Consider the following 16530-nt stretch of genomic DNA (forward strand, 5'->3'; position numbering starts at 1 on the left):
TTAAGCCATCAGGAAATCAGAAACAACTTTGATGACATAAATAAGCACATCTCTAATATAAATCTACAATAAAAAAACACCCAGAAAATGATGGCATATGAACAAACAAATCAGATAATAGAACACAAACTAGAAGAACATGATCAAATCAACAAAGCTACAAACAATTTAATACAAATAGGAAAAAAATCTACAAGACTTTGATATAACAACAAAAATGGAATGGTCTATAGAATTCCCAGATGAATCATTAGAGTTTTGGAGACAGAAAGTATATATTTCACTTATTCTATGTTCTTTATTCCCAACAAAACTTACAAAAACACAGAAACTACAGGGTAAGCAGAATATATCAACTTGGAAAGCTACTTGGCAAAAGAAAAAGGCCTAGAAACAGATTCAAGAAATTCAACTCACCCTACCAGATAATAATAATAATAATAATAATAATAATAATAATAATAATAATAATAATAATAATAATAATTAATAATAATAATAATAATAATAATAATAATAATAATAATAATAATAATAATAATAATAATAATAATAATTTTATTTATATACGGCCCTTCTCCCGAAGGACTCAGGGCGGTGAACAGGGCAAATGTATAAAATACAAAAATACAAAAGTTAAAAGGAATTAAACATAATGCCCAAGGTAAAAACAATAAATACAAATATTAAGAACAATAAAAAAAAACCAACCCATCCCCCATCAGGCCAAGCCGGCTTGTTCAAATAAATGCGTTTTCAGATCGCGTCGGAAGGAGCAGAGGTTGGGCGCCATCCAGAGCTCAACCGGCAACCGATTCCATAACTCCGGGGCACCCACAGAGAAGGACCTCCCCCTGGGGGCCACCAAACGACATTCTCTGATCGGTGGCCTGAGGAGGCCCTCTCTGTGGGAACGCACAGGGCGGAGGGAAGTTGATGCCGGCAGCAGGTGCTTCCTAAGGTACTCCGGACCCATGCCATGTAGGGCCTTGAACACCATTACCAGTACCTTGAATCTCACTCGGAAGACAACTGGGAGCCAATGCAGCTCACTGAGCAGAGGTGTAACATGGGAGTATCGGGAGACTCCCAACATGACTCTCGCGGCTGCATTTTGTACCAGTTGGAGCCTCTGAGTGGTCCTCAAGGGCAGCCCCATGTAGAGAGCGTTGCAGTAGTCCAAACGAGAGGTCACGAGCACATGAAGCATTACATGAGTAAACACTTGTTTGAATATGATTAAAAGAACAGAGAACTTTGAACATAAAGGGGCTCTACAACAAGAAGGTTAAGAGATTTAAGTAGTATAGTATGTTTTACAATATATGAAATGTAAAAATATTGGGAAGATGCAATTTTTATAAATATAAGTGAAATATAAGCTGATCAGAAAGGATGTTATTTGCAGATGCTATAAGACAGATAAGAAACATAGTACTTTTATAACATATGAAATATAAAAATATTGGGATGATGTAATTAAATGGAGAAAATTGAATATTTAGATGACTAACATTGAGAAAATCATGATTGATAAGAAAGGATTGAATATAAAGGGGAAATTAAGCTTCAAAAAACCCCTACAAAAATAGGATGTATGATGAACTAATGAGATGATTTCTATAAGAATAAAGCTGATGATAAGTTGTCATTATCTGAACAAACATGAAAAACGTTTGACTGTTTTTTTAAAATTATCATTGTCTTGTTTTTCAAATATATAAACCAAGACAACACACTGTGCACCAGAAACTGGAGATTGTTATTATAAAAAAAACAATAAAATATTTTTTAAAAACCCAATTTATAGGTCTTCTCTGAAAGGCTCATTTGTGTTTAATGCCCACTTCTTGTTACACATTCTATTCTGGATATGAATTAAGATGACTAATAAAGATAAATATATAATTCACATTTAATCTATATATTTAGTCAGAATGTCACATAACTGAAATATCTCAACAAATCAATTTGTCCTATTGTTTATTTATTTATACATTTTTATGGTCCCCAATTATAATTGACTTCCAGAAGGAAAAAGAGTTTCAAACTATCCAAGTCCTAGGGGACAGGGCATCATAGAAGGCCAGTCTAATTGCACATTGCTTTGTGGCTTCAATGTAGAAGTGAATAAGTTCCCCAACATACATTATGTATGATGTCAGGCAAAGAGAGTAATTTGTTAAAACTTTCTTTTCATGAGCTGATGTTTATTGTTCAGTTCAGGTCTCATCACAATGATAAAACACTTGGGAAGAAATATACACACTAATAATCCAGCGCTGGAGGAGATCATGGAGAAGATCTCGACAGCCAATGTATATTTTCCCCTTGTGCTTAGATAGGTTGGAATAAAGCACAGCCAAACACTGCAGAAGACCAACATGCTGAAGGTGATGAATTTGGCTTCATTGAAAGTGTCCGGTAAATTCCTAGCTAGAAAAGCAGCAGAGAAACTAACCAGAGCAAGAAAACCCATAAAACCCAAAACACAGTAGAACATGACTGAGTCTTCATTGCACTCCAGGATAAGTTCTTCAGGTATTGAATGCACATCAAAGTCTGGATATGGTGGTGAGGCTATCATCCACACAGCACAAACACATATTTGAACAAGGGAGCAGGATAGTAGAATGAAACTAACCATTCTTCCCCCCACCCATTTCCTTAATTTGGAACCAGGTTTGGTGGCCATGAATGCTAGAACCACAATGAAGGTTTTGGCCAATACACAAGAAACCGCCACAGAAAAAATCAGGGCAAAAGCTGGTTGTCGAAGGAGACACACAATCGTATTGGGTCTCCCAACAAACAGAAAGACACAAAGGAATGAAAGTAGAAGAGAAACTAGAAGTGTATAAGTGAGATTCCGATTGTTGGCTTTGACAATGGGAGTAACTTTGTGTTTCACAAAGATTGTGATTACTAAAGTTGTCATCAATGACAAGCAAAGAGAAAGAACAGTCAGACTGATCCCCAAGGGTTCTTCATAGGACAAAAAGGTGATCCGCTTTGGAAGGCACATATTTTTCTCAGGATTTGGATATTGGTCTTCTGGACATGGAGAGCAGTCATCTATGTCTGAAAAAGAATGCATGTGAATTGATATAGGGAATTATAGTGTTGTGCCATCTTGGCTTAGTTCCATTATATTTGAAAATTTCCTACCCTTCTTCTTTGACATTTTCCCTTCTGGACATAGGTGGCAATCATAGCAGCAAAAGGACTCCCCTTCTTTCTTGGCCTTGCTGTATCCTGTCTCACAAGGATCGTTACACAAAGATAGAGGTAATCCCTATCATTGAATGAAGAAGAATATTTTAAGATTCAGAGAGGAAAGGAAGTGCTTGGAGTGATACTGTAAGTGTGCAATCAATAGATTAAAAATAAAGTAGTGTGATAACAATTTTTGATGTAGTTGGTCTGAAACAGACATGTCAAACACAAGGCCCGGGGGCCGGATTCGGCCCGCAAAGTGGTTTCATGCGGCCCGCGAAGCCATCCTGGAAACAGTGAGGGAACGGCCCCCACTGCCTTGGCCCTGGCCCAGAGACCCTCCTCCTGCCAGAGACCCTCAGATCTGTCCCACGCCTGCCCAGGCCCCCATAGGCACCCTTGATGCGAACGATGTAGAGCTGGCCATGCCCACCCAGTAGGCCATACGCACTCTAGCCACGCCCACCCAGTAGGCCACGCCCACCCAGACCACACCCACCTGGCCCCTTGAGGGCAACCGCAATGCTGATGCGGCCCTCAATGAAATTGAGTTTGACACCCCTGGTCTGAAATAATAATAAATTAAATATCTACAATTATTGATATTTATGGCCTTCTGTCCCTACCGTCCAAAGATGAGTAGTTAAAGTTGGTTTTCTCAACTTCTGAATTTTGAAGCCAGCTAACTGATGGAATCTAGCACACTAGCTTGTAGTTTTTACATCCAAACCATGAAAACTATTGTCCATAATTAACAGGGGACAAAAATAAAAGGTACAATGTTCAACAGCAATTGCTAGAAAAGTAAAAAAAAAAATAATCTTACAGATATTTTTCCTTCCCCGTGACATTTGTATCTACTGTAGGTTAGTCAAAAATGATGTTTTGAGACTTTCATCCATAAGGATATTTAAATGAAGGCAGACCAATCTAGATTCAAAAAGCTAACCTGATTAAAGCCTACTGGCCACGTGGTGGAATCCACAGAAATATTGAAGAACTTGTCTGCCGGAGCTGTGGGATCTATTATTCCAACTTTGACCCTCACAAAGGATTGGTTTGTGAATGTGATCCAGTTGACAATATCAAATCCACCAATGAACTCTCCATTTTTGTCAAAGGAGATCTTTTCACCAACACTGTTGTTGAATCTGACACTTCTCAGAAAGGAATGAACCTGAAATATATTGATACTCAGAAAGAACAAGAGAGAGAACAGGACTCAGGAGAGAGACATAATTCACATATTCAAAACATTTATATGAATGTTTCTTTAAACAAAGAAAATATAAAGAGTTTAAAAAAAAATGCAGTTGTAGGCCAGTATAAAACAAATGACATTCCAACACAAAGGAAAAGATAACATATCAGCTTGAAATAAAATTAACATAGAATTGCAAAAAAACAAACAAACCCAAAACCTTTGTAGTTTAATTGTGAGTGCTACTTAAGCCAGAGGACTTGTAATAAATATATAATAAATACTAAGAAGTTTAAAACTACCATATACTGTAATTGTGCTCATTTCACACAATAACAAGGCTATACTCAAAATCCTACAAGCTAGGCTTCAGCGGTATGTGAACCAAGAACCATAAGAAGTACAATTTTTTTTTTGAAAAGGCAGAGGAAATAGTGAACAAATTGCCAACATTTGCTGGATTATGAGAAAGCAAGTTAGTTCCAGAAAAACATTTACATCTGTTTCATTGACTATGCTAAAGCCTTTGATTGTGTGGATCACAACATACTGTGACAAGTTCTTAAAAGAGCTGGGAGTATCAGACCAACTGAGAAACCTCTATGCAGGTTCAATAAGCAACAGTTACAACTGGACATGGAACAAATGATTGGTTCAAAATAGGGAAAAGAGTACTACAAGGCTGTATATTTCACCCTGCTCATTTAAATTATGTGCAGAGTAAACCATGAAAAACTCCAGGCTGGATATAAATCACAAGCTGGATTTAAGATATCCAGGAAAAATATTAACAACCTCACATAAGCAGACAATATTACTTTAATGGTAGAAAGTGAAGAGAAAATAAAGAACCTCTTAATGAAGGTAAAATGGGAGAGTGCAAAAGTTAGCTTGAAACTCAACATGAAAAAACTAAGATCATGGCATCTGGTCCCATCACTCCTGGCAAACAGAAGGAGAAGAAATGGAAGCAGTGATAGATTTATTTTCTTGGGCTACAAAATCACTGCAGATAGTGGCTTCAGCCATGAAATTAAGAGAGGCATACTCCTTGGGAGGAAAGCTATGGCAAACCTACACAGCATATTAAAAAGCAGAGACATCACCTTGCTGTCAAAAGTCTGTATAGTCAAAGCTATGGTTTTCCCAGTAGTAATGTAAAATTGTGAGAGTTGGACCATAAGGAAGGCTGAGCACCAAGGAATTGATGCTTTCAATTTTGGTGCTAGAGAAGATTCTTGAGCGCCCCTTGGAGTACAAGGAGAGTAAATCAGTCAATCCTAAAGGAAATAAACCTTGACTGCTTTGGAGGACAGATATTGAAGCTGAAGCTCAAATACTTTGGCCACCTAATGATAAGAGACGACTCGTTGGAAAAGATCCTGATGCTGGGAAAGAAGGAAAGCAAAAGGAGAAGTCAAAGGATAGCAAAAGGATAGCAGAGGATGAGATGGTTATATAGTGTCTTCAGCACAATGAACATTAATTTGGGCAAATTCTGTGAGACAGTGGAGGATAGGGGGGCCTTCGGTGTTATGGTCCATGAGGTCACAAAGACTAAGACATGACTTAATGATTAAGCAACAACAATATATAGAATATATAGGGCTATAATAGTTGAATACTCTTCTTACTTATAAAGAACCTTATATTTGTAGCTGTGCTAAAACTTGATTTCAATTACAGTATAGTTAAAATCAAACAGACTAGAGGCAAGGAACTAACAAGTTAAAACACAATCTAATTGAAAATGTCTATATGTATGTATGTATATACAGACAGACACAAAACCCTTTCCAGTTGTTGTTGTTAGCTGCGAAGTCGTGTCCGACCCATCACGACCCTATGGACAACATTCCTCCAGGCCTTCCTGTCCTCTACCATCTTCTGGAGTCCATTTAAGCTCACACCTACTGCTTCAGTGACTCCATCCAGCCACCTCATTCTCTGTCGTCCCATTCTTCTCTTGTCCTCAATCTTTCCCAGAACCTTTCCAGTTACAATATGTTTTATCTAGATATTGTGTTATGTATTTGGCTATATTATCTTATGTTCAAAACAGAGAGAAAACTGGCCATAAGGCGTACTAAGTTATGGTAACCTAGATGGGATCCAGGATCACTTCACTTGGAGGAGTGATATGCATTCAATCTTAGCTCACATACAGAACTGGGCTACAGTGTCTGATATCCCCATTCCCGGACAGCTAGCAAGAGACAGTTGTAGTCAGGGTCCTTCTCCCACAGCTAATGTGTTGTGAATGGAGAAATATCTACATTTCTATTGATCATATGAATGGTCTTGAAGGACAGAAGGGAGATCCACTATCAAGGTATCATTCAAATAAGAAGTACTTGAACCTTGATTAAGAAATATGATTTGAGAAAACATTTCAGAGAAACCTTAGTGTATCAAACAAAGAGAATATGGTACAGAGCTAAGCACATTCAGACTTGCAAGATTCAGTTACTACAGCTCTTGCAATAAAATTAGTCCTGAGCTACATAGTGATGGTTTCTCAGTCTGGTCTACCTTTTGGGGCTGAAAATGTCTTGGAGGTCTCTATATATGAAACAATGCAGAAATACTTAAGTACAGGTGTTCCTCATTCAATGGCTGCTTGTTCAGCAATCATTTGAAACTGATCGGTGCAAAATGTATGGTACTGATGACTTCCTTGAAATTCCAGCTGTCACAACATCCCTGTGGTCATGTGATCACAATATTGGAACTTGGTAACTGGATTTCTGACTGTTGCAGCATCCCAAAATTACATAATTGGGATCTGTAACCTTTCTTGCAGGCTTTCCACAAGCAATGTCAATGGGGAAGTTGGACGGAAGTTGGAAGCTGTAATCACATGAGGTGCTTCAAAACCTGTCCAGTCCTCACTTAACAATGATAATTGGGAACTGTCAAAATTGCTTTTGTAAACTGCATGGTCAAATGACAGCATACTTTATAACTGTATCACTTAGCAATGGAAATTCTGGCCCTGATTACCGTAGTTCAGTAAATATGATCTGTAAAATGTTCTGTATAATAGAAGACAGACTTACTTTTAAAATGTAAAATCTAAACTTAATTTTAAAAAAATAATTTGCAAACTATATTTTACCTATGAAACAAAGTCTCAGTAGAAGAGGTTAGGCCAGGGGTGTCAAACTGCATCATATAGAGGCCACACACACACACACACACACACACACACAGCTCTGGCAATGCAAAAAAAGTCACGATACGTCACGACACATCACGTGATGTGGCGAGTTTGACCCCTTGGGTTAGGCAATGAGAAATAATGACCAAAGGGCAATGTTCTTTCTTTTACTGGATGTGTTCAAAGAGAGGCAGAATCAACATCTGCTGAGATGCTAGAATTTGAAATCCTGCACTAAGCCTAAATATCCATTTTTTAAACCTATGATCACTTGGGAGTATATATGTCTCACAAAAAGTAGGCTCAAAATTAAATCCTACCTTGGTCCTCTTTTATTAAGCACCTGAAATGTTTAAAACGCCTTCACTCCCTTCTCTGCTATTCCTAGAACACTGTTCCTGGAAGCATATAAGGCTGTCCTCATTCTTTTCCATTCCTTTGCTCCGAAACTAAGCGTGTTTTGTTCTTAATTTCTGTGTGTAGAAATGCAGATGACATTCTAATGGTCTGTGAAGTCTCGGAAACTTATGCTTGATGGAAAGGGAACATCTGAATCCTTTTTTTTTTGAGTAATCATGTCACAATATAATTATCAGTCCTTCCTCTTCCACACAGGGAATGACCAATAAAGGCACGCCTGTACTTTCAACAATCACAGAACTGTGTGTGATTAAAAGCAACTATTCCAAAGAAAGCATCTAAAACAGGGGTGTAAAGCTGCCAGCCTGCAGGCTGCTTGTGTCACATGGGAACCGCACCCACCGCGGTTCTGGCAATGGGGAAAAAGTTGTGATACATCCTGACACTTCACGTGACATGGCAGGTTCGACACCCATGATCTAGAAGAAAAAGCAACTACTGCACATCATGTGGATGGAATAGATCACCTCATTCTATTTATTAATAGACTGAATTTATGGCAGAGGGATGGAATGTAGTAAGGAGGTGAAATCTCAGGAGGGAGGTCCTTCTCTGTGGGTGCCCCGGATTTATGGAATCGGTTGCCGGTCGAGCTCCGGATGGCGCCCGACCTTCGCTCCTTCCGACACGATCTGAAGACTCACTTATTCGAACAAGCCAGCCTGGCCTGATGGGGGGAGATTTTACTTTTGTTTTTAATATATCTATTTATTGTTTTAGTTTGGGCATTGTGTTTAATTCTTTTTAACTTTTGTATCTTTGTATTTTTATATGTTTGCCCTGTTCACCGCCCTGAGTCCTTCGGGAGAAGGGCAGTATATAAATAAAATTATTATTATTATTATTATTATTATTATTATTATTATTATTATTATTATTATTATTATTATTATTATTATTATTATTATTATTATTATATTTCAGACAAGGAAAAGACAACTCAGTTTGAATATTATGTGTGAGAGAAAAAAAATGAAAACACTTCTTCCTGAATAGTTCACAGATTATACAGTGGATACATGTATTAAAGTGCTCAGTCTGGCAAGATTTTGTCTATAGGTATGAAACAAGAAAGAAACCAGCTTGGAAGAATCACCATATCCCATTCTAAATTTTGCAGGCAGTTCATTTCATGGATAGTTAGTACATTCTAAAAGATGTGGTTACAATTTTGTAGGATGCTATTTACAATTTTAACATCAGCACATAAATATTTCAATTGGTTCATCCATTACTGTATCTCACGTTTAAACCTAATGTCAATCCCTCAAGAAATTATTATTCACTAGAGCATATGGACAGATCTTACAATTTGCAGATATGGTGGTTTCTGTACTACTCTGCTTACAGAATTACCTGCCACCACGCTTGATTATGAAACCGTTTCCTCCCTTCTTTCACTATGGTTTTTTCCCTGGATTTGGATGAATACAGAGATTGCAAAGCATGTGCCACAGCATAGACCGCGTTGTAAATATTGTAACTCTGGCCTTGCATGTGTGTTTCAAACACAGATGTGGGAAGGGTCTCAAGCCTCTCCTGTCCAGTACATTTCTTCCCAGAGGTCTCAGTTTTGGAGTTTGCAAAGAAACAATCAAATGCCTGTTGCCAAAAATCTTTCCGAAAATGATCGTGCTGGTTGTTGTTTGCATTCAAGTTTTGAAGAAATTCCTGGAAGTCTTGGACCTCCTCTGTATGAATTGCAAAGGATAAAGCACCATGTAGGAAATGGATATCCCAAAATTTATGAAAGGCAACTGAAGTGTAATCTGTCTGAGCTGTTATAAGCCAAATCTTATTCTTCTTTGGCATATCCTCCACTTCTGAAAACTGGAGGAAGCTTCTCAGTGTTGATATGGACTGAGTTCCACCATATAAAATTACCACATTAGCAGTGCTGTTCATGAGGACATGGTAGATGTGTAGCCCTTCAACCATGGTATCAGTAAAATCACTGTAAAAAGCTACATTTGGGAACTCCTCTATGAACTCAGTGCAGATGCCATGCTCAGAAAATGTGGGGAGAACCTCCTGGACAAATTTCTCTCCTTTCTCATCCTTTACTACAAGAATTCCAATCCAGATCCATCTAAAATAGAGCAAAAGCTGGAGGAGGCCCTTACGTTGGTGGGATTCATTCGGGAACAATTGTTGGAAGAAAACTGCTTGAGTCTCTTTCTCCATGGCTGGAGCAGAGCCATAGGTCAACTGCAGGAAGATAAACATATGCAGTTGCAAAGGTCTATATACGCCTCTGAAAGCATGAATATTCATTTGAGTCTTTGAGTGCCCCTGAGCTTATATAATTAAATATGAATTCTATTTATTTAGAAATATCAACCGATATCACTATTAAGGTATCAGTAAATACCTTTTCCAGGAAGTAGTCTCATTCTGAATATTTGAATCTTAGTTCAGTGTCTGGAATTTGGATATATTTTGCTGTGTCACATGGCCCCACCATCTGTTCAGAGTTATGATTACTCATTTTTTTATTTTATTTTTTATTTTAATCCCATTTATATCCCGCCCTTCTCCAAGGACTCAGGGCGGCTTACAATTTAAAGCACAAATCAATGTGCTTAGCAATAGCCTTCATTCTATGTATATGCCTGCTTATTAGGGCTTTCCCCCCCCAAGCGGCATTATTACAAAGTCAGCTTATTGCCCCCAACAATCTGGGTCCTCATTTTACCTACCTCGGAAGGATGGAAGGCTGAGTCAACCTTGAGCCTGGTGGGATGCGAACCTGCACTAATTGCAGGCAGCTGGTGTTACTTAAGGAGGCATTAGCCCACTGCTCCACCAAGGCTCCACTAAGCCCACTCATGCTGTTATGCTAATCTTATCAAGCAAAAATAATATCTAGGAATCTGATAGGATTTTTAGGAATATCACCAAGATGTCACTCTTCAGGTAACAGTAAATACCTTTTCCTAGAAGTAGTCTCTTTGTGCATATATCAAATTTGAACCTTGGAACAATTTCTAGAATTGAGAAATGTTTTGCTATGGCACATATCCCCACTGTCTATTCAAACTTACTCATTACTCAGGCAGCTCTACTGATCCTATCAAACAAAAATTAATATGTAGGAATCAGAAAAAAAATCTCCTTTTCACAGAGGGAAGCATATACATACCTGTAGGGGTATGGCAAAATGATAGTGTATGTCTTCAGCACATCTTACCTGAGGAATTTTGTAGATGGAGAGCACAGTTGCCATGTGAAGAGAGATGTCAGGGGCTCCAATGACTGCAGCCAAGGTATTTGGGACTCCACACTTGTAGTTAGGGATGAATTTTCCCTGCGTGAAAGGCAGAACCATTGAGGCAAAATAGGTCCAGCTTGGACTAAAATTGCTGTTAAAAATGTGAAAGCCCAGTGTGATATTGGGTAGGATCTGAGGATTTTCATTAATCTGTTTTATAGTAAATGCTAATGCCAGAATATGCTGGTAATTCTGAAAAAATATTCTGTAAAACATTTTTTTAAAAGTACATTAAGAAAGGTCTGCTTCACATTATGGCACTTGCAATCCTTCAGTACAAAACATTTTGTGGAATGTGTGAAATAATCCTTATTTCCGTGTTCTTATACTGTATGTGAGAATGTCCCGCTATCAAACAACAGCTTTTAAGAATGACTTATATGCAGAAGGAAATTGCTACATTTTGGCACCATAATTATCAAATGAGAAAACTGATCATGGTAAATATGTGTTTCCCCTTTCTTAATGATAGTAGCATCTTCATAAATTAAGCCACATTCCTGTATATTAATAGATATTTAGATATGTGTTATAAATGGAGATTTGAGCTCCATTTCAACATTACCTGGAGACTAAAGTAATTTAATTTAATTTAATTTATTATATTTTTATACCGCCCTTCTCCCGAAGGACTCAGGGCGGTGTACAGGGCAATAAATACAAAACAGGATACAAAAGTTAAAAGCGATTAAATAAATGCCCAAGGTTAAAACAATAATTAAAACGTATTTAAAACCCCAACTCTAACCCATCAGACCAGGTCAGACTGCTCAAATAGATACGTTTTGAGATCACGCCAGAAGGAGCGAAGGTCGGGGGCCGTCCGGAGCTCAACCGGCAAGCGGTTCCATAGGTCTGGCGTGCCCACAGAGAACGCTCTCCCCTGGGGGCCACCAATCAACATTCTTTGATCGGAGGCACCCTGAGGAGGCCCTCTCTGTGGGAGCGCACTGGACGGAGGGAAGTTGACGCCAGCTGCAGGTGTTGCCATAGGTAATCCGGACCCATGCCATGTAGGGCTTTGTAAATCATTACTAACACCTTGAATCTCACCCGGAGATTCACATAACTTCACATAAAATAAATCTAGACACTCTATTTTAGATGTTTTTTTTTCTGGAATTTTTGCCATTAGAAGAAACATTTCAAGCATTAGGTAATATACCAGCAAGGCTCAGAGATTAGCAATAAATTAATGATGTACTTACATAAGTCCATCATGAAATCCCTGAGAAGGATCTTGAATAAATTTAATGGGATTAGAAGATGCAAAGAAGGCAGAAATAATGCCAGCAATATTAATTTCTCCAACATGATGATAAGTATGCCGAATAGGAAGAGGCTGATGAAAGTCACATTGAGGGCCAGGATCCTTGCACACCACTTCAGGCAATACTATCAACATTAACTCCATGAATACTAACATCTTCCTTGAGTGTCTTCTTTCTCGGTGCAAATGCCTCTGTCTGCCACAAGTTATTTGAAGTGGATCAGAGTGACCTGCCTTCTTGAGATGTTCTTCAAACACAAATATCGAGTGCAACATACTAACAGATCAACTCACAGAGCCTTGGGGCTCCCAGCCATGGGTTGGAATATCATTGGGACAATAAATACCATTTCAGTGTCAGTTCCTCCTATTTTCATGAAGTCCCATAGGATTTGGAAGAGACAAACTGGCTAATTTCTTAATGATAATAACACAGTCACATATGTGAACATCTTCAAAACATGTGAGGTCCTCCAGAGGCAGGAATGCATGAACTGACAAACAATAAAATAATTAGATCCATAAATCAAAATAGAGATGTAAATATATGTATGGGTAAATGCATTACTATAGCTATTCTATTCTATTCTGTTCTATTCTATTCTATTCTATTCTATTCTATTCTATTCTATTCTATTCTATTCTATTCTATGCCATGCCATGCCATGCCATGCCATGCCATGCCATTTCATTCTATTCCATTCCATTCCATTCCATTCCATTCCATTCCATTCCATTCTGTTCCATTCTTCCACTACACTAAACTACACGACTCTCCATTCTCTACTCTCCATTCCATTGCAATTTTGTTCATGTATTCTTCCAGAAATTTGGATTTTTATTGCAATAGTTAGTTGTTATGTGATTGAATTCTACTGTTCAAGATTGCATATGATGCATTAGGATGCTAATTTAGGAAGACTTCATTGGAAAACAGAAGAATGGCAGTGTGGTAAGCATACAGCAGAGTGAAGATAAGTTTCCTAGCCACAGAACAGAGGGGGAAAAATCAGCTTTGGTAAGGGCTCAAACCCTTGCTCTCTTCATAAAATATGCTAAGTACAGTTCAACTTAGAACTGTCTCACTCCTTGCTACTCACCTTACAACTTTAACTGAGTGCAAAATTATGGTCATAAGTCCAGCAAAAAAAAATCATAAATGATGCTTGCATGACTTTGAGACGTTGCAAGCACTCATAAATGTGGGCTCATTGCTGGGCATTCAAAATGTAATAATGTCACCACAGGAGTTAAGTAGCCTTGGAGATGTCCGTTGTAACTTTGAACTGTCACCAAGAAATTGTGTCTTTAAAACTGCTTTTAGTTGCATGTGTCAGTGGTCAATGAAGGAAGTAGGTAGTTTTTGCCACAATCTTTCAATCCAGTACCCTTCAGATTTATGAAAACAGCACTGAGCAACTTCAGGAGGTATAATGTACTTGGCAGAAAGTTGGAGCAGTTGCAGCTCTGGAGGATTTATTTGAATTTACTAGATTTATTTTTGTGTCAGAGATTTCATTGGAGAAAACACATTGCCAGCTGGAAGATCTTTTAAATTTACCCCATGTTTTAACAGAAAAACAAAACAACAGAGTTGGAGGAGACTTTGAGAGTTTTCTACTCCAGTCCCCTGCTCAAAAAGGAAATCCTATACATTTTTGTAGGTGTTCACTAAACATGATATGCTTAAGAGAATTCCTTCTGTCTGATTGCTTCAGAAACAATTCATAGGCTTTCCATGGTTAAACAAAAGCCTTAATTGTATTTAACGCTATTTATTTTTACACATTATAGGGTGCATATGAATTAAGGGGACAAGTACAGACAAATTTATAATTCACATTTAACCTACAGTATATATTTAGTCAAGGGACGCGGTGGCTCAGTGGGTTAGGACGCTGAGCTTGTCGACCAGATGGTCGGCAGTTTGGTGGGTCAAATCCCGAGTGCTGCATAACAGAGTGAGTGCCTGTTACTCGTCCCAGCTTCTGCCAACCTAGCAGTTCAAAAGCACGTAAAAATGCAAGTAGAAAAATAGGGACCACTATGGTGGGAAGGTAACAACGTTCCGTGCGCCTTTGGCATCTAGTCATGCCGGCCACATGACCATGGAGACATCCTCGGACAATCGCTGGCTCTTTGGCTTTGAAACGGAGATGAGCACCGGCCCCTAGAGTCGGAAACGACTAGCACACATGTGCGGGGGAACCTTTACCTTACCTTTACCTATATATTTAGTCAGAGCTCAGCATCACATACTGAAATATGTCAATAAATCAATTTGAATGTTGTAATCTCCAGACTGATGAATCTAGTACACTGGTTTGCAGCTTTTACCTCAAAACAAGAAAAACATTGTCCATAATTAACAGAGGGCCAAAGTAAATGGTTCAATATTCAGTACCAAGTACAGATATTTTTTTCTTTCCTCAGGACATTTGTTCTTAGCCTAGTCGGAGGTGATGCTCTGAGACTTTCATCAATAAAGGCATTTTTATACTATATAAATAAAGGCAGATCAATTTAGATTCAAACAGCTAACCTGATTTAAGCCTACTGGCCACGTGATGGATTCTATAGAAATACTGAAGAACTTATTTACTGGAGCTGTGGGATTTATCACTCCAACTTTGCCCCTAAGAAAGGACTGGTTTGGGAATGTGATCCAATTGATGATATCAAATCCACCAATAAATTGTCCATTTTTATCAAAGGAGATCTTTTCAACAACACTGTTATTGAATCTGACTCTTCTCATAATATAATGTATCTGAAATCCAGAGACAGTTGGAGGAGAAAAGGACAGAGATCAAAACTTATCTCTGATGGTTCTTTAAACAAAGCAAATATAAACATTTTTTTTATTTTAATTTTAGGCCAGTTTTAAACAAATAACAAAAACAATCATTCCAAAATAGAGGTAGGTGTACAATATCAGATTACTGAAATAAAATTAACATAGAATTTCAATAGATAAGTAAACCCAATTTGGAAAAAATAAAACTAGGTAGTTTAATTTCTAAAGATACTTAATCCAGATTTCTTGTGATAAATATATAAGAAATACTAAGATGTATAAGGCTATGAAGGTTTAATATTATTCTTATTTATAAAGGGTCTTATACTTGCTAAAACCATGCTAAAGTATAACTGAAATATTGCAGCCACAATACAATAAACTAGAATCAAGAAAATAACAATGTAAAAGAAATTGTAATTGAAAAAATATATACAATATGTATGTATGTAATGTATGTATACCCACCCACCCGCAGATAAACACACTCAAGTATACTTTTTAGTTACATTATATTTTTATCTCATTGATTCATATATTTGAATATATTATCTTATACTTCAGACAATCCTATTAGCAGTAACTCCGTGAATACCAAGATTTTGCATGAATGTCTTCTTTCTGTGAACAAATGCCTCTGCCTGCAACAAGATCTTTGAAGTAAATCAAACTGACTTCTCTTCTTGAGATGTCTTTCAGGCAGAACTAAAGAATGAAACATACTATCAAATTCACTCAGAGAGTTTTGGAGCTCCCAGCCATGGGTTGGACTGGGGACAATATATAGCAGACATGTCAAACTCGCGACGTCACATGATGTCGCACGACGTATCGGAACTTTTTCCCATTGCCGGCAATGGGATGCGCACGGTTTCTCCGTGATGCACCAGCCCGCGGGCCAGCAGTTTGACACCCCTGATATATAGCATCCTTCAAGGTCAGTCAGTTTCTCCTTTTTCCATGGAGTCCCATAGGATTTGCAAGAGACATACTGGTTAATTCCATAATGATCATGAGACAGTCACATATGTGAACATCTTCAAAACATTCAGGGCCTCCAGAAGAGGAACCCAGGAGCCACAAGATAAAAATAAAATTATTAAAACCTTATAGCAAAGTATAGGCATTGATGTAGCTTCATTCTTTTCTGCTATGTTCACCCTTTACACTGCACTAAACTATTTCACTCTCCATT

General features: G+C 37.9%; 1 protein-coding gene across 1 annotated transcript; it reads right to left on the reverse strand.

Annotated features, from left to right (window-relative positions):
• Nucleotides 1-10271, reverse strand: LOC310649949 (vomeronasal type-2 receptor 26-like; the record flags this gene model as incomplete). The annotated part of the gene is made up of 5 exons (XM_083378781.1): nucleotides 1-63; nucleotides 2462-3081; nucleotides 3169-3295; nucleotides 4166-4393; nucleotides 9354-10271. 5 exons carry the CDS (start codon nucleotides 10269-10271, stop codon nucleotides 1-3), a joined length of 1956 nt encoding a protein of 651 aa, XP_083234907.1.
• Between the last annotated feature and the right edge of the window lie 6259 nt (nucleotides 10272-16530).

This window comes from Vipera ursinii (assembly GCF_947247035.1).
Source record: "Vipera ursinii genome assembly, chromosome: Z".
NCBI lineage: Eukaryota > Metazoa > Chordata > Lepidosauria > Squamata > Viperidae > Vipera > Vipera ursinii.